The sequence below is a fragment of the Phocoena phocoena genome, chromosome 6 (assembly GCF_963924675.1).
Source record: "Phocoena phocoena chromosome 6, mPhoPho1.1, whole genome shotgun sequence".
Classification (NCBI taxonomy): Eukaryota; Metazoa; Chordata; class Mammalia; order Artiodactyla; family Phocoenidae; genus Phocoena; species Phocoena phocoena.
In genome coordinates this window covers 67,050,824-67,072,922 of record NC_089224.1, presented here as the reverse complement: position 1 = coordinate 67,072,922, position 22,099 = coordinate 67,050,824, and the positions used below count along the sequence as shown (strand labels likewise).

Genomic DNA, 22,099 nt, shown 5'->3' with positions numbered 1-22,099 from the left:
GTATCCCCTCAAAAAGTAGTATTCAAATTAAAGAGTAAATTCTATCATGACATTTTTACTCTTCCATCTCTTTTATGTGGAGAAGTTGCAGATCTGAAAGAAGGCTGGTATGTCTGGAGGTAGTGAGTTGGGATGTGACTGTGCAAGGCCTCTGAGGCCTGCTAAGGAATCTCGATTTTATTCTGGGAGTCACTGAGTGATTTGGAGTAAGGGAGATGGAATGCCACGAGCTAATACATCATTTTAAATGATCATCAGTAAAACTATTCTATATTATACTGCTATGATGGATACATGATATTATGCATTTGGCAAAACCATAGAACTGTACAACACAGAGAGTGAACCCTAACGTAAACTGTGGATTTTAGTTAATGGAAATATATCAGTATCGGGTCGTCATTTGGAATAGATGTAGCACAGCAGTGCAAGGAGTTAAATAATATGGGAAACCATGGGGATAAGTAGAGGGAGGGGATATTTGGGAACTCTTTATACTTCTGGTCAATTTTTCTTTAAACCTAAAACTTCTCTAAGAAATAAAGTCTATTAATTAAGAAAAAAAATGAACACTCTTGTTGCTGGGTGGAGAATGAATTAAAGGGACCAATTAGAAAGCCAGCACAGTCCATTTTTTAAAATAGCTTTACTAATATAGCTTCCTTCAGAAGAATTTTGCTATCAGAATTTCATTTTGGCATCAAATATCCAAAGAATGGAATTCTTTACATCAGAGTAAGGGTGAGGTGGTAAGAAAACAGGAGGAAAATATCATGTTGCCATCCAATGGAATACAACTTGGAAACTAAATCTATATTTTTGCACTACCTACTAACATTTTTTATACCTACTTCTGAATTTTTGTTCATTTCTATGTGCATCAAATTTAAATTAATACATTTAAAGAAAGCTAATAAATGTATTAGTATCTTCCAGGACCTGAAATCTTTCAGAGAAATTTTTTGTATTAACATACTAAGGTAAGAATAAATCAAAAAGATATAGGCTTTGGTAGGGAGTATGTAAGGAAAGGCATAGACAATATATGGAAGCTAATAACCTTGAACCACTTTAAAACTGTCATATTAGTACAACATAACCAGAGGCTGAATTTATGTGGATGGCTTTATTTTCTACCTAACAATCTAGTAATTTGACAGAGAAAGATGACTATCAGACAGAAATACATTTATGCTGCATTACCTTAATACCTAATAATTTTTCATTTCCAGAGAGAGAGAGGAATAGCTTTACAGTTACATCGCTGGACCTATCTGCTTATAACTTACTTCTGATGATAAAAATGGTATTGATTTGGCCTCAGTTTCTCCAGTTCAGTAATTCTTGATTGTTAGGTTAAAAAAAAATTACAAATCATGGGCAGACTCTGCATATTCTGACCGGAATGACCATCAAGATTTGATTTATCGTTTGGTTGGGAATCAGGGCAAGAGAACACCAAGTTCTGGTCTTGAAAACTCTCTCAATAGCAGAAATAGAAATGTCAAGTTATTAATTAATTGCAGTAATGTCTTAATAATACTTGAAGTCTTATTGAAACAGAATTAGGACTTGACACGTGTGCCAGATTGCTAAACCAGGGGCATTCTTAAGAATGGTTGGGGGCTTCCCTGGTGGCGCACTGGTTGGGAGTCCGCCTGCCGATGCAGGGGATATGGGTTTGTGCCCCGGTCCAGGAGGATCCCACATGCCGCAGAGCGGCTGGGCCCGTGAGCCGTGGCCGCTGGGCCTGCGCGTCCAGAGCCTGTGCTCTGCAGCGGGAGAGGCCACAGCAGTGAGAGGCCCGTGTACTGCAAAAAAAAAAAAAAAAAAAAAAAAAGAATGGTTGGAGTCTGGGGAGAATTCTTTCAGGGATTACTTATTAATTCAAATCTCCTTATGTGCTTTGTGCTCAGTAAGCACAAAACTGTGTGCTCTGCTACATTTTCATTTGTTGTCAAAAGAATAGTGGTTTCATGAATTTGGAAAAATTAAAATACCCTCTTTTTTTATTATTTTTTAATATATTTAAAAATTTTTTTTAAAAATTATTATTCTTTTAAAAATTTATTTTGGCTGTGCTGGGTCTTCGTTTCTGTGCGAGGGCTTTCTCCAGTTGTGGCAAGCGGGGGCCACTCTTCATCACGGTGCGCAGGCCTCTCACTATTGCAGCCTCTCGTTGCAGAGCACAGGCTCCAGACGCACAGGCTCAGTAGTTGTGGCTCACGGGCTTAGTTGCTTTGCGGCATGTGGGATCCTCCCAGACCAGGGCTCGAACCCGTGTCCCCTGCATTAGCAGGCAGATTCTCAACCACTGTGCCACCAGGGAAGCCCCTCCCTCTTATTTAAAAAAAAAAAAAACCTCTACATCTATTTTGTACACATTAATGAGGAGCTAATGACAAAGCTGTCAGGTTCTGATTCCCAGAATCCTCAGCTCTGAGAGCTGGGGTTGACCATGAGATCACCAAGATTAAGTCCTCCCCCAAGTTTACACGACTAGGTGTCAACAAGACATGGCTAGGATGCATATTTTGGGACCCCCTAATCAGTCATGCTTCCACTAGGCTCTGCCTTTGAATGGTTAAAGAAAATCAGGATTTCAGAAATAAAATCCTGCACCAAATTTAAGTCTATACTTTGTGAGGATAAAGAGTTTGAACTGAACTAATCACTCATTGATTAAGATGAGTCTGTTTCTGTACCCAAAATACTTTAAGGTAATTAAGACTGATGATAAAGAAACTAAAAATAATAAAAATGACAGAGAGAGAGAGAGCGAGAGAGAGACATTGATTTCCTAAGTAGTTAATCCTCATATGAGAACTCTATTACAAATAAAAGTACAGCTACTTATCCATTGTCCCCTTCTTCTTAGCATCTTCATCCTTCCAGGGCAAAAGAGGCAAACAAAATAAAAATCAGCCTCTGAATCTATGATATCATTTGTCACATAAACTCCACGTTTCAACATAACATAGAATGTTCCAATTTCATGACTCAGCACATTTCTTTGGTTCCTGACAAAATCGGAATGATGCGGGAATGAATTGTGAAAGCTAAACAGAATTAAGGACTTAAAGGATGACATTACATTGCCCCAGCTCCACATTTATTTGACAGAAAAGAAGGTTGTATTTCCCATGTATGTGGCCTCCAGGAATATAAAAAGCCCTCCTGGTGACTTGCTCTTTGCTGGCATTGTCACACTGTTGCTGCTTTCTAACAAATGATCCATCATTTTAAACTTCCTAGCTCTTGAACATGTCAAATCTCAGTCTTATAATTTTGTTAGTCATAATTTTGTCTTTCATTTCCTCCTTCTCTGGGTGAAGTTTATCCTATTATTATCTTCTTAAGATGTACACCGGTTTTATAGAGCTGGCTCCAATGTAGGTATGTTTTTTGGTCAATGAAGGCAGTGAAGTCGCTAAAAGTATGTGTGGAGCTTTTAAGTTTTTATGTCACCATGTATGGAAATAGCTATTATATTCAAACAGATGTCTAATCCTTGATCATAATTAGGATACTTTTGAAATAGAAGCCTGTGTCCTCATTTCAATTTTTCAGTAGTCTTTTAGGCTTGATGAAGTGTGTATATTTCTATTAAGATCATAATGATTAAAATGCACCTATCCCACCACAAAGAAGAAAAAGATGACTCAGCATTCATAAGGTTAGTCATAGAATATAGAGGATGCAGGGTTCTCTGTACCCACTGTACCCTATGGAAGTACAAGTGCTTTGGCTCTATCAGGCTAAGCCAATAGCTGATGTACAACTTAGGAATGAGACTAAACCTCTGTAGACCCCAGTTTTTAATTTGCATAATGGAATTTTATAATACCTACCTTACAGAGTTATTGTGAGTATTGCATAAAATACTATGTTTGGAAGCATTTGTGAACTGTAGAATACTTTATAAATGTAATATATTATTGCCAAGCAATAATTAACTGATTCATAATGAAGAAACAATTTTCCAAAGAAACATGAAATATATTTTTAAATTGTTTACAAATATTCTATGAGGTTAACATTTGTATATATTCATAGTACATCTGTATAAAATTCTGCCTGTATTTAAGTGTAATTTACACAGCATGACCTACTGAAAAAAGATGTTTCAGTTATAATTATAAAGCATAGTTTATTGAATTTTTTGCAAGTCTAGTGATAAAAATATAATCTAATTTAACTTTATGTTAAGGTGTATATGATTTAAGTTTAGGGGCTATAAGGAGGATTTTAGTACAAATAATTTGTATAATAATTTATATACTAATTATAGTAATTAAAATAATTTAGTATAAATAACCCACAAAGAATTATTCCCCAAAGATGACTAACTAGGAATGAGAAATTGATATTTCTGCAGAAACAATGTTAAAAATAGAAAAAGAAGGAGAGTGTCCTAGGCAAGGCTATGAAACTCTAGTTACGCCATGATAGACCCAGAGTACTGTGTGTTTGCAGCAGAAATTGGCAGTGGGTGATTATAAATCTTGAAATGAAAACAAATAATTATAAAATTATATGATTTTTCTCCTAATGGAAGTGTGAGCTAGGTATGGAAGTAGATCAGTAGTTGTGGTGATTCATTTTGTCTGGCAGTGGCCAACCGAGCTTGTCAAAGAATACAATATTTTGTGCAGAGTTAGGAAGAACAAACAGGTGTTTACTAAGTACAGAAGGAGGAACCTAGCATTCCAGGCAAATGGGACAGCATATTCAAAGGTTGAGGAGTATGGCACAGCATGGTGCATTAGGGAAAGAATCAATAATCTAGTGTACTGGAGCATAATGTATTTAAAGATTTAGAGGGAGATTGAGAGATTTGAACAGATAGTTTCAGAGGCAGATCCTGAAAGGTTTTAAATACTGAACTGATCTGATCTTGTTGGGGTTGGGGAGCCAAAGAAGGGTATTGACCAGGGGGTGTCCTGATTGACTGTTTTAGGAAAACCATGTTGGTGGTATTATGCTCCAGAGGCAGCTGGCTTTGTCATGTTCCACTGGCATTGTTTTACTTTATAGGTCAAGGGCAATTCTGAATATTAGAGAACACAATACATCTACTTTCATGCATTAGAATAAAAACAAGGAGCCAAAGGGACATTTAAGAGGAATTGGTCCTGTGTTTCCCAAACTTCATTTGCTTACGTGGTACCATCATTATCTGCAAATCATTTTTAATCTAATTTATTAAATTTTTTGATGGATTCATTTTTTCATAATTCCACAAAAGAAAATGTATGTCACCAAGCAGTAATATTTATTAAATTACAGGTTTAGCAATTGCTTAAATATTATATATTATTATAAATCCAACTGTTAAAAGAAAAATGCATCTGGGTACCACTTTTAGGAAACACAGGTCCATCTGATGTCATCATCTTACAGGTGAGGAATTGATGTACAAGTAAATCAAATGTTGTCCCTAAGTCACCTATGTATGCTGACCACATCCCAAACACAGTTCTAGGTGCTGGGGTGACAGCAGTAACAAAATAAAATCGCTGCCCTCAGGAGCTTACATTCTAGTGGAGGAAATAGACAAAAAATAAATACATGAACACATGGCATAGTGCTAGGTAATGTGAAGAGCTGTGAGGAAAAGAGAGGGAAGTTACAGAGTAGAGAATGATGACACAGGTGTGCCTTCAGATGGGGTGTCTGGGCCTGTCAGTGTTCCTAATGTGCTGATGGAGCAAGTTGTGGGCAATCTGAGGATGGAGCTGTCCAGGTAGAAGGAACAACAGAAGTAAAAGTACCTGAGAACTTGCCTGACATGCTTAAGGAAGAGCCAAGACAAGCTAGTGGTGGTGCCATGGAAGCCTGGTTTTTAGGACCATCACCCCCCGCCACTGCTGCCCCATCAGACATACCCCCTTTCTCTACAGCAAGGGCTGACCAGTACACACCAGTTCCAGCCCACTGCCTGTTTTATTGGAATGCAGCAATGCTCATTTGTTTATATCTGGCCTATGAGCGCTTTTGTGCTGCAACAGCAGAGTTGAATGTTGTGATGGAGACCATGTGACCCACAGAGAGCCTAAACTATTTACCATCTGGCACTTTACAGAAAATGTTCACTGACCCCTCCTCTATATCATGCTCTTGTTGTCATTGTTGTTATTAAATGTGGACATCACAGAAAGGAATGCTTTGGACATCTTTATAAAAATGAATACAAATCATCCATGTCAAAGTCTAGTTTCTACTTGTAGAAAATCTGATTTTATTTTTTAAAATTGAGTTGTGTACTAGTGGGAACTTTTTAGTATATTCTATTCAAGTGTGATCTTTTTTTCTTAACGATGAATTGGAAGAATAAGGTAATCTGCCATTACATGAAGATAGGAGTGAAGAATAACCACAGTTCGCATTACACTGTGGTTTCCTCTTGTTAGTATTCAAAATATATTCTTTCTAAACTACATCTGAAACAAGATGGTGATATATCCTGTCAGGAGTTGGAGTTGCATTGTTGGGTAATGCATAGGAGTTTAAAAGATCTGTGTGGACAGTGTGGCCCAGAGCTACAAGTCTCTTTGGAACTAATTACCTTCTTAAATCAAAGAGTCCTGAAGATCATCTGTGACCTCATATGAAAGAAATGCTGTGCTGATTTTACCTCAGGCTTCCTTGTTCACATAGACATAGAATGCTCGTGGTTCTGGTGACAGTATTTTTGTCTTTGGTGTAAAGTTCATAGAAGGTGCCTCATATTCTTTTCCCTATCAGATATTTCTCTCTGGGAAGGAAAAATAAGCAAAAAGGAAAACAGCAACAAAAAATGAGTAAGACTAGCAAGAATAAGGCTAAAAAAATATACATGGTCAATATTTAAAAGACTCAGTATGGATCTGATTGAACTCAAGATTTAAAGTAAGTCAGATGAGGAACTGAAGTAGTATCTAGTGAAGAAGGAAGATGAGAAAGCTGGATTTTTCAAATATTTCTTAAACTACTAGGTCAGTATCTCTCAGATGCCTGCCTGTCAGCCAGCCCCGCCCCCCCCACCCCGGTCTTCTTCCATCTCCTCCTCCTCTTCTCTGTTCCGTTGCCTGCTCCGCTCGCTCGCTCTCTCCTGCCTTTATACCCTAGGAAACTCACCCTGTACATTACAGAACGTCCCTTTCCAAATATTACCCACTGAGCCCTCTTTTAACTGAGCTCTTCCTAAGTCACTTCCTGAACTACTCTTTCCTAGTGACTTCCCATTATCATAAGGTCGAGCTTAACAGCTGGAAAAAAAATCTGGAAATCTTCTGACCACATAGAATCTCGTTTCATGACTATAAGTATATGGTTACAGAAGAAAACTTTGGAAAATATAAAAAAGCAAGAGGAAGAAAATAAAAATTAGCTACAGTTTCCACTTTAGTATATTCCCAGTTATCTCTGTATCTATTTAAAATTTGTAATTGTTCTCTACTTACAATTTTGTCCTGCTTTTCTCACATAACAATGTGAAAATGTATATTTCTCTTTGTAATTAAATAGTCTTCTGAAACCTGATTGTGGTCATCAAACAGCATGAACCATAGTTTAATTAGCCTCCCATTAATTTTCATTTTTTTCCAGTTTTTCTGAATTATAAATAATGCTGCAGTGAACATCTTTGTGTGTTCACATCTCTGTTGATTCCCTAAGAATAAATGCATAGGAGTGTTACAGCTGCATAGAAGGATGGGTATCCTCATTACTAAGGCCGTCACTACGTATTATTCTGCAGCCAGCTCCTGAAGACCGTCAAAGGGACTTCTCCATCTCATGTTTAATGCTAATGCTCAGTCTGATGATGATTCATTTGCATTTTGCTTATTGTAATGTTTCCTCACTTGAAAGTCACTAAGTAGTTTGTTGCCCCTTGTCTCCGGGGAAACCTTGGTAAGTGAGAGGCCAGAAGATGGGAGAGTTTGAAAGAGATCCATCCTGGAAACAGCAGAGAGGCAGGGAGAAGGCTATGGATCTGATCCAAGCTAGAAATAAGTCACCCAGTTCCCACTGTGACTCTCAGGGAGTGCCCACATAACACATACTAGGTGCTTTGACAGGAGATTGTGGGAAAATGAAGCTCAAAACGACACTGCCCTCAGAGGTTCACAGCCCGCAGAGTTGATGATGAACACACCTCTCAGCTCTGACTTCCATCTGCAAGAAAAGTCTTTTGGAGATGAAGTGTTCACATAGTCACTTCTTTAAAAGTATTTTTGCCTTGTTGAAAGTTGAGCTCTCTTCTTCCCCAGTTCGTTCACTTATCTAGCTAAGAACTACTATTATCTAAAAAACTTACTCTTGCAAGATATTTGAAAGAGCCCTTTTGTGTTGTGTGAGCCAAAACCTCTAAGTTGCCCTCCACCCGCCCCAGATAAACACATCACAATGCCACTGCTTTCAGCCTGCATCCATGTGCTGTAATAGTCCCAGCTCATCTTTTTTTAATAGGGGAACAGGGGAGTGTAGGTTTCTAGTCACACATTTACAGTAGTGGGGGAGGGGCTGCAGGATAAGAAGTGTGATCAGTTTTATTATTATTATTTATTGACATCTCAGAAGTTGTGGAAGGTTACTGACAGACCCCAGCTTTATTCTCCTTGGGCTCACATTCAGGGACCCAGCTATCCTTTTGAAACATTCAGAGTTTTTAGCAGTTCCTCTTTAAAGAAATGCTATCATTCCATCCTTTGGGAAGGAATGAACAATGCCGCTTGTGTGTTCAAACCACTCGGAGCATTAATATACTGTTTCTTTAGAAGGATTTGCTTTCCAAAGTTGAACTTTTCAGAACTCAGAACACCTTATCACACTTTCACAAGCCTTCTCTCTGAAAATGGAAAAAGAAAAGGGGGGAGAGCCTGTCAGGACTTGTGCCAGTTAAATCCGATCTCTCCGGGGATTTGTTTTTCTTCTGGCGTCAGATTAGATGTTCAAATCAAGCAGTGTTTGAGGGCTGCGAGGGAATGTCCATGGGATTCTTAGTGAGGCTAATCCCAAAGCAGCACATTCCAAGGGGCTAATCTGCCCAAATTCATTGCTTACTTGAAACGTCTCTTGGGGGAAGAGCCGGGCAAGTGACTTTTTTTCCAGTGGGCGGTCATAAGAGCATTATTAACGGGATGACCAGCCCCAGACACAGCAAAATGAAAGCAACAAGAGCCGCTCGTGGGACTGCCTTTGCCACCACCCAGAGTCAATGCTCAGGTAAAATGATTTCAGCTCATTTTCTTCTTGTTCAACTTCCCAATACTGGATCTGGGGATCTAGAGGAAGACCCAGGGAATGCCAGGGAGATGTTGAGGGAAAGCAAAAGGTAAAAATGAACACAGGCGTTCAGTACCTTGGGGTCTTTGGTGTTTTGTTCTGATTAGGGCAGAGTGTACCTTTTAAACCTGAGAGTCTCAAAATGAGGGATGTAGTAAAGTTTTGCTTGTAATTTGTTCCTATAAAGTTAGTGGACTCTTTTTTTCTAATGTTGCAATTACCGGACTGGATTGGTGTCCTGTTAAGTTGCCCTGCTAAAGGTAGATTGCAGTAGCAGTTTCTGAGACTTTCTGTAGACAGATTTAATACATACTCTATGTAAGTACTTGTCGTTGTTGCCCGGAGAAGGTCTTAATTCTGTAGCTAATGGGGAGTGGGTGGTAAGAAGAGTCAAAGAAGTTTGAGAGACTAATGTTTGTAGCAGAGTCTTTGTGAAAAAGAGTTGAAACCTGGTTAAATGAAACAATATTTTTTTCAGTTCCAATTATTTTGATGCTTTATTGACTGTACATTTGACTTTCAAAATTCATACGTACTTTATTCTTTGAGAGTTATTATTATACTTTTCTTGAAATGTGAATGTTCTCATTTTTGTTTTGAATAAGATGTCCTTTAATTATTAGCCTTTGAAAAACAGTTCCCTATTACACATCACACATGACTGATAATGCAGAAAGACAAGAAAGAAAATAGCCCTTCGCAAACTCAGTCATGGTGATGTGACTGTTCTACCTTTAGAAAAGATTTTCTAAGAGCTGATAGAAGCCACCTTTTCTAAGAGTACATGAGCCCTCCAAAGCATGTTTAGAAAGAAGAGATTTTAAGGCATGCTGCTGAAGTTTTGCGTTAGAAGAGAATTAAAGGGTCAGCTAGAAATATGGCATGTCAAAACTGTTTCATTCTTTCTAACAATAAGGATAGCCATTCTGTGCTAACTTAGCTGGATGTTGCAACCAACTATAAAGCTTCACACAGAGTAGTTCAAAGCCTTTGAACAAAAGAAAAGGGAATTAGTTTAGGGAACAAGTTAAATCATGATTATACATCGAATATGCCTTCTCCAAGAAAATGATTTTAAAAATCTAATATCCATCCACACTGAAGACTGAATAAAAGCACAATAAAGCAAAGCCCACAATAAATCATAGTAAATTGTGCATGATATTTGGTAGAATTCCTAATTCATGTGCTATACGTGCACTCTTCCTATTATATATTATGCTTTTCTTCTCAAAAAGAGAATCCAACTCAATTATGAATGATGGAAAGATTTTTTTACATTTTCCCCCCTCCAATCTTCTATGCCTTTGCAAGAGAAACTGTTAGTTTGCTAATAATAAGAAATAAAAACCGACCCTCAATCCCTTTGCTGACAGTGAGGTAGCTTTTCACCTTTGAGAAGGTGATTAAGTTGCTAAACTGTACATAAGTCAGATTACTTAAAGGCTAACAAACAAGTTGGCAATCCATATGCAGTCATTCTTATTACACACCTTCCAGGGCCTTCCAAGTTGAAACCAGGATCCATGAGTGAGAGAAATAATGGAGGTGCCCTTGGAAAGTCTAATCTATTTGTTGTGGCCCCCAGATTCTCAAGTTGGGAGTCCTGTGTGATTACACTTCTTTGGGGTAGCCGTTATAATGATCCCCCCCTTCTTTTACGTCTTTCTTATATTCTGATGTCTGCCTAATGTCCCACCTCTATCCTTGACCCCAAGGAGAGAGGAACAGAGAGCAGAGTGTTCATTACCCCACTTGTGGGGACTGGAAGGGGGAAATAAGGAGGGGAAAGGTGCAGGTATGAACTGGTTCCCAGACATGCCTCTAGAAGGCACTCCCAGGCAAGCCCAGATGGCACTGCCCAGATCTAGGGTATTTAATACCAATAACACCTAATTTGGAGAGGCAGTTGAGTAGAGTGGGTAAGAGTGTGAACTCTGGAGTCAGACTGCTCACGTTCAAACTCTGTCTTCTAATCTGCTGCATCTCTGACTCAATTTTTTCATTGGTAAAATGGACATAATAGTAGTACTTCCCTCATGGGCTTCTTGTGTGGCTCCATGGAGATAATACGTATACAGCGCAATTCCAGGTACGTGATGAACCTGTAATAAAGGTTAAGCGTTGTTATTACCTACTGAGTGCCTACTATGTGCCAGGTGCTTTCTCTGAATCATTTGCTTTGATTAATACAACAACTCTCCAAAGTAGCTGTGGTACCCTCATGTTATAGAAAAAGCTTAGGAAAGTTAAATAACTTTTCTGTATACCTTGTTTGTGGCCAGCCAGGCCTTCTGGGAGCATATCATCTGCAGTGCAAAGTGAAATCAATGTAGGTCAGATCTGCTACAGCAGTTTCATAGTAATATCATCTAACCCTTTATCTGAACTTGTAGTACCAGACCAACCTAGGACTGGTCCCTGTTCTTGAGGTGAAAACTTGGTACCTAAATAATGATAACAACTCTGTGTCAGGCATTATGTTTGTGCCCATTTTATAGATGAGGAAAACCAAGGATCAGAGAAATTGTATGACTTTGTCCAAGCTGCAGAATCCCATTCACGACAACATTTTCTAACTGCAAACGTCATTGTCTACACATGATACTGCCACTCCTGCTTTCTCTCAATGAGTATTGATCAGCACTCCCTGAAATTCCCAGATCGTGGGCCACAAAAAAAGGGAAAGTATGCTCTCCCTTTTCTGCTCCCCAAGGTGAAGGAAAAGTTGGTTTCAGATGTCCAGTGAGGAATATTTTTACCATCTATCTGCCAAGAGATGTTATCAAAGAAAGTATTCAGTTTCTAGGAAAAATCACAGCCTATGAATAGTTTAACTTACAGGCTTTTTACGAAGATAAAGACTGGTTATCTATGCTGCTAAGCTCATTTCTGCTGCAAAGATGAACCCACTAGTTTTTCCTATGTATTTGAGAAGAAAAATCTTTAAGAATAGACACTGGGGCTTTTTCCACGCCTAGATGACAAATGACTGCAAATGTTAGTTTTGTGGTGTGAGGGTGCAGAGGGCTACCTGGACCCAGGGGTCTCTCTGGCAGGGTGGGTGCTCCTTTTCACGTGGACAATGTTTATACACTCAGAAATTATGCAACCTGATTGTAACCATGACTGAAACAGGATGTAGGTCCTTTGTATCCCTCAAGCATCCCCCGCGTTGCTACTTTTAAAATGTGCTTTGTCATGAATATAAGACAACTTCTTCCTTCTGTGCTACATGCTTGCATAGACTCCACTGTGAGAGAGGAGGCAGGTGCAATATTAAGGTGTTGAGGGCAAACCAGACCTTAGCACAACTTATACAGACATTTGGGTCCCTGGCAGAGTCAATATCAATTACAGCCAACTAGCAGGGGCTTGTAACAGTTAACTGGTCACTGGGACAGGCCAGGTAAACAGCTTAGTTGTGCTTTGGTCCTGTATATTTTAAAAGTAGGAATTTGGTCCTGATGCTGGGTTAGAGAGAAGACGATACCTTGTAGATATAACATTACACGTTACTCTAGCAACTTCTGTCTTAAACACGCGCTTAGAGAAGGAATCTTCTGAGTAGCTTACTGGATTTCGTAGGAGGCTCCTCTACTGTTTCAAATCCTGCTAAAAAAAGGGGTTAAGGGATGAAGGATGGACACTGCTTTGGAACAAAGATGGTACAGTTTGTTGAAACTTCCTTTATCCTTCTGGGAGCCCAATCTCAGTGGCCAGGCTTATGGGTGGACAGTCCCAACAGTGTTCATTCTAAGAAGCCATGTTTGCTATGCTGAAAGGCATGTCGGTTGCCAAAATATGTGGTATCTTCCTTCCAAAGGCATTACCTGTGAAATTTTGGACTGTGATGAAGACATTTATCTTCCTATGTTTCCATTTCCTTTCTTCCCCTCCATATTCAAGCACTGCTAATTTGGATTTTAGTAAAAGCATGGTGATGGATTAGGGCTCGAATTATGTAATTTCCTCTCCGTTTTTCTCTCTTTCTATAAGGAAAATATAATGGAAGTGTCAGCCATGAAAACCGTATGCTTATTTAGATATATTTCTTCCTACCACTGAATACTTGTTAACTAAAGGGTTATACAGCCTGCTCCATGGCTTTCATTTTCTCTGTAAATAGCATTATTTTTCTGTTCTTCAAAAGTCACTATGAACTTGTATATAGTTTCATTACTAACATTTTTTATTATGGTCATTTCCTTTAACTCTCATATTATAATGTTAAATAACCTAACCAGCAGATTCTGGTAATAATTGATTTTGTTATATGCAGTGTTTATGTGTGAAGTAACCACAATTTCAATTCAGTTTATGAGACACTAGTCTCTTAAGTGATTATGAAATTTTGCTTTCTAGTCAAAAATGGTTAAATGTTATGTTCACCTTTCTTCTTTTTTTGTTGTTTTTTTTCAGGCTCAGAAGTCCTGGATAGAAAGAGCATTTTATAAAAGAGAATGTGTTCACATCATACCCAGCACCAAAGACCCCCATAGGTAATCTTGCTGTCTCTGTAATGTAGCAAGAACTTGAAGTAGCAATTATGGGAACAAAAATATGATAGCAGTCACTATCCATTGCAAGAGAACAAATGTTAAAAGATCATTTTTTAATTGTTGCTGGACATCTTTGAAGCAATCTCATACATACACACCATGTAATATGCCACGCCTGCAGTTAATTTTCTGAGAGCCTGTACAAAATAAAAGCTACACCATAGGGAAGGGAATTCATCACTGTCTATAGGAATGGGATATATATATATATATATATATAAAAAATATATGAATGGGATATATATATACACATATACATATATATATATATATATATATATATATATATATATTTAGTGTGGTTACCGGTTTTCCCTTTCCAGCATTTCATCAAAATGCTTACTTTTTACCAAAATGTTCTGCTACAGTGAAAAAGAGACTTTTAAAGGAAATACTCCTAGCAGATTACTAATTAGACTGCAGACCTTCAGATTTCTATCCAATCACTGGATAGATTTCTATCCAATATTCTACTTACCTTCCTGAAGAACAACAGTATATAAAGTGGGAAGCATTTGGGATAAAGTAACATATGAATGTCTGGAAATGCCCTTATGAAAAGGCAGTATAATGGAGTAGTTTAAAATATAAACTCTGGAATCATATAGACCAGCTGTATAACCTTGAACAAATTACCTACCCTTCAAAACTATAATATTTTACCCATAAAATGAATGTCACATTGTTAGTATTTAATAAATGATAGCTCTGTATCAGTATTATTGCTAATAGTCATAACAGTGCTAGTAGTAAAGTATGAAGGACATTTTCATGATATGAGGGGCGAATTTTGTTTTCAAATACCTTGTGAATACTTTTTTTATTGTTTCTTCAACAACACTTCAGCTGCAGATCTTCATTCTCAGAATTGGATATATGCCAGAGAGTGTCAATTGGGAAAAGACAAGTTAGGTTGTGACTCACATATGATTGAGAGTCCTTATTTAAATGTACCTGTTAAAATTCTTCCCTCAAAGCTGTTCAATGTCCTTCGTGCAAGATTTGATAGATGGGAGGAATGAGAAGTAGAAAAATCTACATGGCATTCGTTCTTTTCGTTCCAATCCTGAACAGTGTGGCAGATGTGAAAGGTGGTAGGTGCAGAAGGATGGGAGGCATGTTACAGCCTATACAGCTAGAGGAAAATGTGGAGGGGCCAGAAAAGAAAAGAAATGTATGTCAAGTAAATCCCGAGTTCACCATTTGCCAGGTATGGACACATTATGGTTTCCACCTGAAAACTGACTTGCTGGCTTGCTACGGTTTGTAGGTTTCTCCAGCAGGTTGCCTTCAATGTGTATTACAGTTGTCACTAATACAAGGGGTTCACTTTGACCTCTTATGTTATAGGTGTTGCTGCGGGCGTTTAATAGGCCAGCATGTCGGCCTCACTCCCAGTATCTCAGTTCTTCAGAATGAGAAAAATGAAAGTCGCCTCTCCCGAAATGACATCCAGTCTGAGAAGTGGTCCATCAGCAAGCACACTCAACTCAGCCCCACAGATGCTTTTGGGACCATTGAGTTCCAAGGAGGCGGCCATTCCAACAAAGCCATGGTAATCAGAAACCATTCAGTCACTTCTCAGATTCTATCTCAAGTCCTGCAAAGGAATGGTGAAGAGCTGGAGATTTAGTCTTTGGGCCGAATCCCAGCTTTGCCAGTTCCTGGCTGGGTGACCTGCTCTAACTGTGTTGCTCCTGTGCCTCTCTGCTTTTCCTCTGTCAAATGGGGCAAACCTTCCTCTCAGGAGTTTTGAAATGATTAGTATGAGATCAGACACAGTGACTCTTGTTTTTCTACAGTTATCCACTGTTCATTATTTTATTTTCTGGGTCTCATCCATTGAGACATGTTTTTCTAACTCCTTTGGTAAAAAATATCTTAACTTTAGGTCTCTGTTTCATTCTGTTGGTAACTAGCATTTCTCTCAATTCAAGGTAGAAATTATCATCCCAGACTATTTCCTTCCCTGTTCTAACAGAGATCTTGTCATCCAAATTGAGTGCTTTTTCTTCAAGCAGCTGCGTTCAATAATGTTCTCAATAGAACAGCTCCATATGAAAAGCATTTTTTTTTTTTTTTTTTGGAAAGGAGGCATTAGGAAGTATACAAATTTTACTTCTAAGAGTTGTTGCTTCTAAATTTTTTTTTTTTTTGCAGTACGCAGGCCTCTCACTGCTGTGGCCTCTCCCACTGCGGAGCACAGGCTCCGGACGCGCAGGCTTAGCAGCCATGGCTCACAGGCCCAGCCGCTCCGCGGCATGTGGGATCTTCCTGGACCGGGACACAAACCTGTGTCCCCTGCATTGGCAGGCGGACTCTCAACCACTGTGCCACCAGGGAAGCCCTGTTGCTTCTAAATTTTAGCTTTCATCATGGACCTCTCCCTACTTGGCTGACAGATTTTGCCAGGAGAAAAGTCTACCATGTGTTTTTGGAAATTCTAGAAATGCTGTATTCCAACAAGCTTGCTTCTAACTTTTGAGAGAGAGTTAGTTAGTTGAGGGTGGAGCAGTTGGAGGTGACTGTTCTCAGGCATGCCATGGAGTTCTCTGAGTTTGGAGAGGACATTTTTCTTAGAGAAGCATACTGCAAAATGCAGGGGAAGTCATTTCACACCAGTTACAGTCTAAAAATGTGCAATAAAGCCACCTCTCTTGTCTCTTTCCTCTTCTCTCCCCTTTCCCCCATCCCCCCCTTCCCACTGCAGTATTTTCTTCACCAAGAATAGCTGACCAAGCTATTCTCACAGTTCTTCCCTAAGAAAATTAATTCTGAGCAATATACTGAAAAGGAGGATGCTATGTGCAACCCCCAGAAAGGCCTGGGGAAAACAAAGAAAGGGTTAGGTAGTCTTGACCTGGACAGAACCAAGGGAAATGAAGATTTGGTAACTACCTCATCCACTTGAGAGTTGGATATGCCCACACAAGATCCTTAAGGGTTCCCAATTCAATACAGTCCCCATTCACAGTATGAGACTGAACCATATGCAGTGTGGATCCTCTGGAACCGTGCATTAATTAAAAGTCACGAAAGTTCTCCCTATAAGAAAAGTGCTGCAGATGAAGAAGTGGTTTAGCGGTCAATAATCATTATAGAGTAGTATACCCAGTGACTTCATAGGGTGCTTAAATGATGCCTGTAAGCATGGTGCCACAAGCCCAGAGGCATATGGTGAACTTTTAGCCATTATTTCCTTCATTACTATGCAGTGTCTGTCAAATATAGAGCATAAATTTGGTCTTAAGTAGAGCATTCCTCCAAAGTCATCACCTAGGGAGATTCTAATTACCGTGATGCACGAGTGCACAGAACGAGTTTTGGGGACTGCTTTCAGACAATTTATAGATCACAAGAGAAAAGCACTCTGTATTTTCTTCAAATGATGTTTTTGATCAGAAGTTAATCCTGAGTACCTAAAATTCAAAAAACTTAGGGCTTTGTCACAAACAGCTTCTGCTAGTTTTTAAAAATCAGGTCTGTTCTCAGAAGATAAAGTTTTCCACCACTAAAAATTCTGAAAGAATGGAGTACTAGTTTGGAAGTGAAGAACGTGGGTTTTGGATGCGGAGAGTCTAAGTTTATCCCAGAACCATCATATATTTGCTGTGTGACATGAGAAACATCAATTAAATTCTCTGGGCCTCAATAATTTATTCTGTTATCTAGGAATAATAATACTACCATTATAAATGTTAAATAGATGGCATATGTAAGTCATCTGACACAGTGCCAGGACACATAATAGATGTAAAATTAATTTTAACTGCTATTTGTACTACTGTCATCATTATTGTTTGCTTCAGGCTTTGAAAATTTTTTTAAATATTTTGATTAATACTCTGAAGGACATACATTTGGGTGCATATCTTGGTATATTATTTTAGAAAGTCAAGTCATAATTTTTCAGTTAACCCTTTGAAATAATTCAAGAGGGGCTTCCCTGGTGGCGCAGTGGTTGAGAATCTGCCTGCCAATGCAGGGGACACGGGTTCGAGCCCTGGTCTGGGAAGATCCCACATGCCACGGAGCAACTAGGCCCGTGAGCCACAACTACTGAGCCTGCGCGTCTGGAGCCTGTGCTCCACAACAAGAGAGGCCACGATAGTGAGAGGCCCGCGCACCGCGATGAAGAGTGGCCCCCGCTTGCCGCAACTAGAGAAAGCCCTCTCACGGAAACAAAGACCCAACACAGCCAAAAATAAATAATAAAAATAAAGGAATTCCTTTAAAAAATTTTAAAAATAATAATAATAATTCAAGAAGTTCTGATTTCTTCACCTAGTTCTTAAGCCCCAAATCTGAAGCCACATTGCTTTGTTTATAGTCTGGCCTGTCACTTACTGGTTTAAAATCTGGCCCAGTTTATTTAACTTCCCAGTGCCTCAGTTTACTCATCTGCAAAATGAGGATAGTAATTCCTGCTTTATAGGGCTGTAGCAGGGATTAAGTGAGTCAATATATATTAAGTGCTTAGAAGAGTACCTGGTGTTAAAGCTAAGTTAATGTTTGTTATGTTATCACTTCCACTAAGTGTTCACTTACTGTAGTTACAGGAGAGGCTTTGCAATCAATTAAAATAAAATGCATAATCTTGAAGTCATATAGAACTGTGTCTAAACACTCACTCTCTCTGCCAGTTAAAAAGTCTTGGTTAGGGCTTCCCTAGTGGCGCAGTGGTTGAGAGTCCGCCTGCCAATGCAGGGGACATGGGTTCGTGCCCTGGTCTAGGAAGATCCCACATGCCACGGAGCAGCTGGGCCCGTGAGCCATGGCCGCTGAGCCTGCGTGTCCGGAACCTGTGCTCCGCAACGGGAGAGGCCACAACAGTGATAGGCCCGTGTACCGCAAAAAAAAAGTCTTGGCTAAACCAATTAACTTAGCTGAGCCTCAAGATTTCTTATTTATAAAGTGGGCATGTTTTCCTTATGAGATGGTTACAAGGATTAGAGAGAATATAAAATCACCGGTATACAGCTAGTGCTCAATATATTTATGAAAATCATAGTAACGGCACAGTGAAGCAGCTTTGTTTACTTCCTAGGAATCCGAAGATATGTTAACATATTTCCACAGGAGTACCAGGCTGCATACACTGGTGTTAGTGACAGTCACTAATTGGAGGCTACCACTGTGGACACCAGCTCATCAGTGACTGGAGACATGTGGCTTGTAAACCACCACATTATACACTTTGACTTCTGCATTGAGTCAAGCTCCTGTATCCACTTATTCTAGCAAAATGGAAAATGAGCTGTTACCTGGTATCCTCTCTACTCACTGTAGACTTCAAAAATTAGACAGCTACTGTGGGTGTGGCATTTGTGCCTTTTATGATGGACAAAGCCAAGATTCCTTCTCATTATACAATTTTCTTCTACCTGAAATTTTTCCCCTCCTAAAAATTTCTAGTGAATTTGAAATTTTTAAGAGCCCTGGAGATTGAATCTCCAAATAAATTTACTAGAACATGTGTCCTTCAGAGTATCAATCAAGATACTTTTGCAACTGTTTTCAGGGTCTGTAGCAAATAATAATGACAGTCGCAATAATAATGGCAACTAAAACTTATTAAACATCTACTGTGTGCCCAGCACTGTACCAAGTACTTATCTGTGTTTGTATATTTCATGTTTATGACACTAGCATTATTATTCCTGCATGACAGAATAACATACTAAGGCACAGAAAAGTTAAGTAATTTTCCCTACGTCACACAGCTACTATATGATATGTGTATATTATGGTATCTAATGGTAGAGGAAAAACTTGAAGAGACAGCTAGATCTTTCGCTCTGTTCCAGAAGAGTGAACACATTAGGACATTGAACCTTGACAGCCCTCCCCAGGCCCCACATAGTTCTGTCCAGCCCAGAGCTGTCTGTTGGCAGTCAGGTTAGGCAAGGTCAACTACATGATTTGTGGAGCCCAGTATAAAATGAAAATATAGGCCCTCAGCAGGAGTAGGGAAATCCATGCTCCTTTCCCATGACTACAGCCCCAACCCGTCAATGGATTGCCATCTCCACACTGGGAAGTGCTCAGTATCCAGTGGGGGAGGCTCCCCACAAAGTTGCCCACAACACCCACTGTGGCACCGCCAGGCCAAGGCAAGGACATCCTTACCCTGCCCTCCAGTGCTACAGGCCACATGCCCGACCCTGCCCCTGCCCTTGCCTGTACCCAGGTCCCAGCCAGAGATGGAGGGTAATGATGGAACACAGCCCTGTCAGCTGCCCCAGGCAGGGCTGGGGAGGGGAGGCTAGGCTGGCAGGGACACTAAAGGCAGGAGCAGGTATGAATGAAATCCCATTCTGGCGAGGCAGCAGGAGGTAGGACGTGCGACTGTGAATGACGTGTGAGCCGAGGCTCCAGGCCCTCTGCACATGCCCCACTGTCCCATCAGCCTTCACTTAACAAAACACGGATTCAAGGGTAAATTTGTCAAGAATTTCAAGACAGCAAGTGCAGAACATTAAACCCTGAACACTGCCCTTCTGAGCAGTGTGACTGGGCTGGTGGCACGACCATGAAGCTGGCACTGAGGCTAGGTCTCGCCTGCCCTGGGTGGTCTCAGAGCAGTCACTTCAAGGGGAAACCTTTGTTTCTGAGTCTAACCTGCCAAATGAGGACCACTTTTTCTTTTTTATTACAACCCAATATTTAACAAGTGGGAGTCCCCACTGTTCATCTAGGCACAATGAGCATTTGGTCCACTTTGGATACTTGGCCTTGAATTATTCCGATTCTCCTGTCTAGACAAAGGGGTGGAGTTATCCATAGGACAGATGACTTGTTTTATCAGGCAGGACAGTCATTTTGTGCCAACCTGTGCCTTCTTTACCTCTTGTTCTCTCCAACAAACCAACATGCAGTTCATCAAAGGGAAAAATCAGCAACTACTGTCTGTTAAAGAGTGCCAGTGTCTAGATGGGGAAGCCATGGTTAAATATTCACCAAGACTGAAGTGAAACAGGTCAACTAACTTAATATGTCTTTGGTCCCCTTCTCCTGACAAGAATATTTGAAAGTTGAAATGATTTTTAACAAAGTGGTCAAAAAATTCTAGAGGGCAGATTAACTTTGACCTTCATTAATTTTTTAAAAAATAAGATATAACATTAACTTTTCCCCTCAAGACAGCCCAAAATAAAGCACTTAGGTCTTCAAAATGCCAATGTGATCTGGACACAGTTTGAGGCAGAATCTGCCGTAGTTTGGTAGAAGATACAGTTGGAGAAAAGGGACTCATTATTAAAATGTGGTGGGCTATGTGAGAACCATATCTCACATATGTATCTCTGTTACCACATAGACAGTACAGCATGATGTCACAGGACTTTGATCACCAAAGACCCTTGAGGGATCAATGCAGTGGTTCTCTACTTGGAGGCTCACAGTAACCTGTGGGGCTACTGCCAATGCCCATGCCCAGGAGTCATTCCCAGAGAGTCTCCTTCATTGGTCTGATATAGAACCTGGACATCCAAAGTGTTTTTATTTATTTATTTTATTTATTTATTTTTGGCTGCATTGGGTGTTTGTTGTTGTGCGCAGGTTTTCTCTAGTTGCGGTGAGCAGGGGCTACTGTTCTTTACGGTGCGTGGGCTTCTCATTGCGGTGGCTTCTCTTGTTGCAGAGCACAGGCTCTAGGTGCACAGGCTTCAGTAGTTGTGGCCTGCGGCCTCAGTAGTTGTAGCTCACAGGCTCTAGAGCACAGGCTCAGTAGTTGTGGTGCACAGGCTTAGTTGCTCCGCGGCACGTGGGATCTTCCCAGACCAGGGCTGGAACCTGTGTCCCCTGCATTGGCAAGCAGATGCTTAAGCACTGCACCACCAGGGAAGTCCCCAAAGTGTTTGAAAAGTTAGCCCGGTTAATCTACTGTTCAGCCAGGCTTAAAAAATACTGAATAATCCCAATCTCTCTACCTATTTTATAGATGAGGCAACTCGAGCCCAGAGACGTTAAATTATTTTCTGAGAGTCACCCAATTATTTGACAAAGATAGTTCTCAAACTCAGGATCCTTAGCACTCTCCATCAGTTCTGTTTCTTCTCTGTCATGTATTCCTGGTGCAGCTTATAATAGATGTTTTGAAAGGAAGCTAATTACTATTATGTTTCTAACTCTTTATAAGGGTTTTGAAAACTTTCTAATAGAAATATAAAATCAGTAGTATTTGATGAGGTTAATTACACTCAAAAACTGTGAGCAGGAAGAGCTCTCTGTAAAATTATATCCTAGGTTAATGGAGCCATTTTCTG

The 22,099-nt window shown here is 39.8% G+C and overlaps 1 protein-coding gene across 14 annotated transcripts in view; it reads left to right on the top strand.

The window, feature by feature from the left end:
• Window positions 1-22,099, top strand: part of TRPM3 (transient receptor potential cation channel subfamily M member 3) — a 787,839-nt gene that overhangs the window by 516,486 nt on the left and 249,254 nt on the right. For all 14 annotated transcript variants that reach the window (XM_065879762.1, XM_065879761.1, XM_065879759.1 and 11 more), the window contains exons 2-3: window positions 13,693-13,772; window positions 15,183-15,387. In XM_065879762.1, coding sequence (XP_065735834.1) covers window positions 13,693-13,772; window positions 15,183-15,387 — 285 coding nt within the window. The remainder of the gene's footprint in view (window positions 1-13,692; window positions 13,773-15,182; window positions 15,388-22,099) is intronic.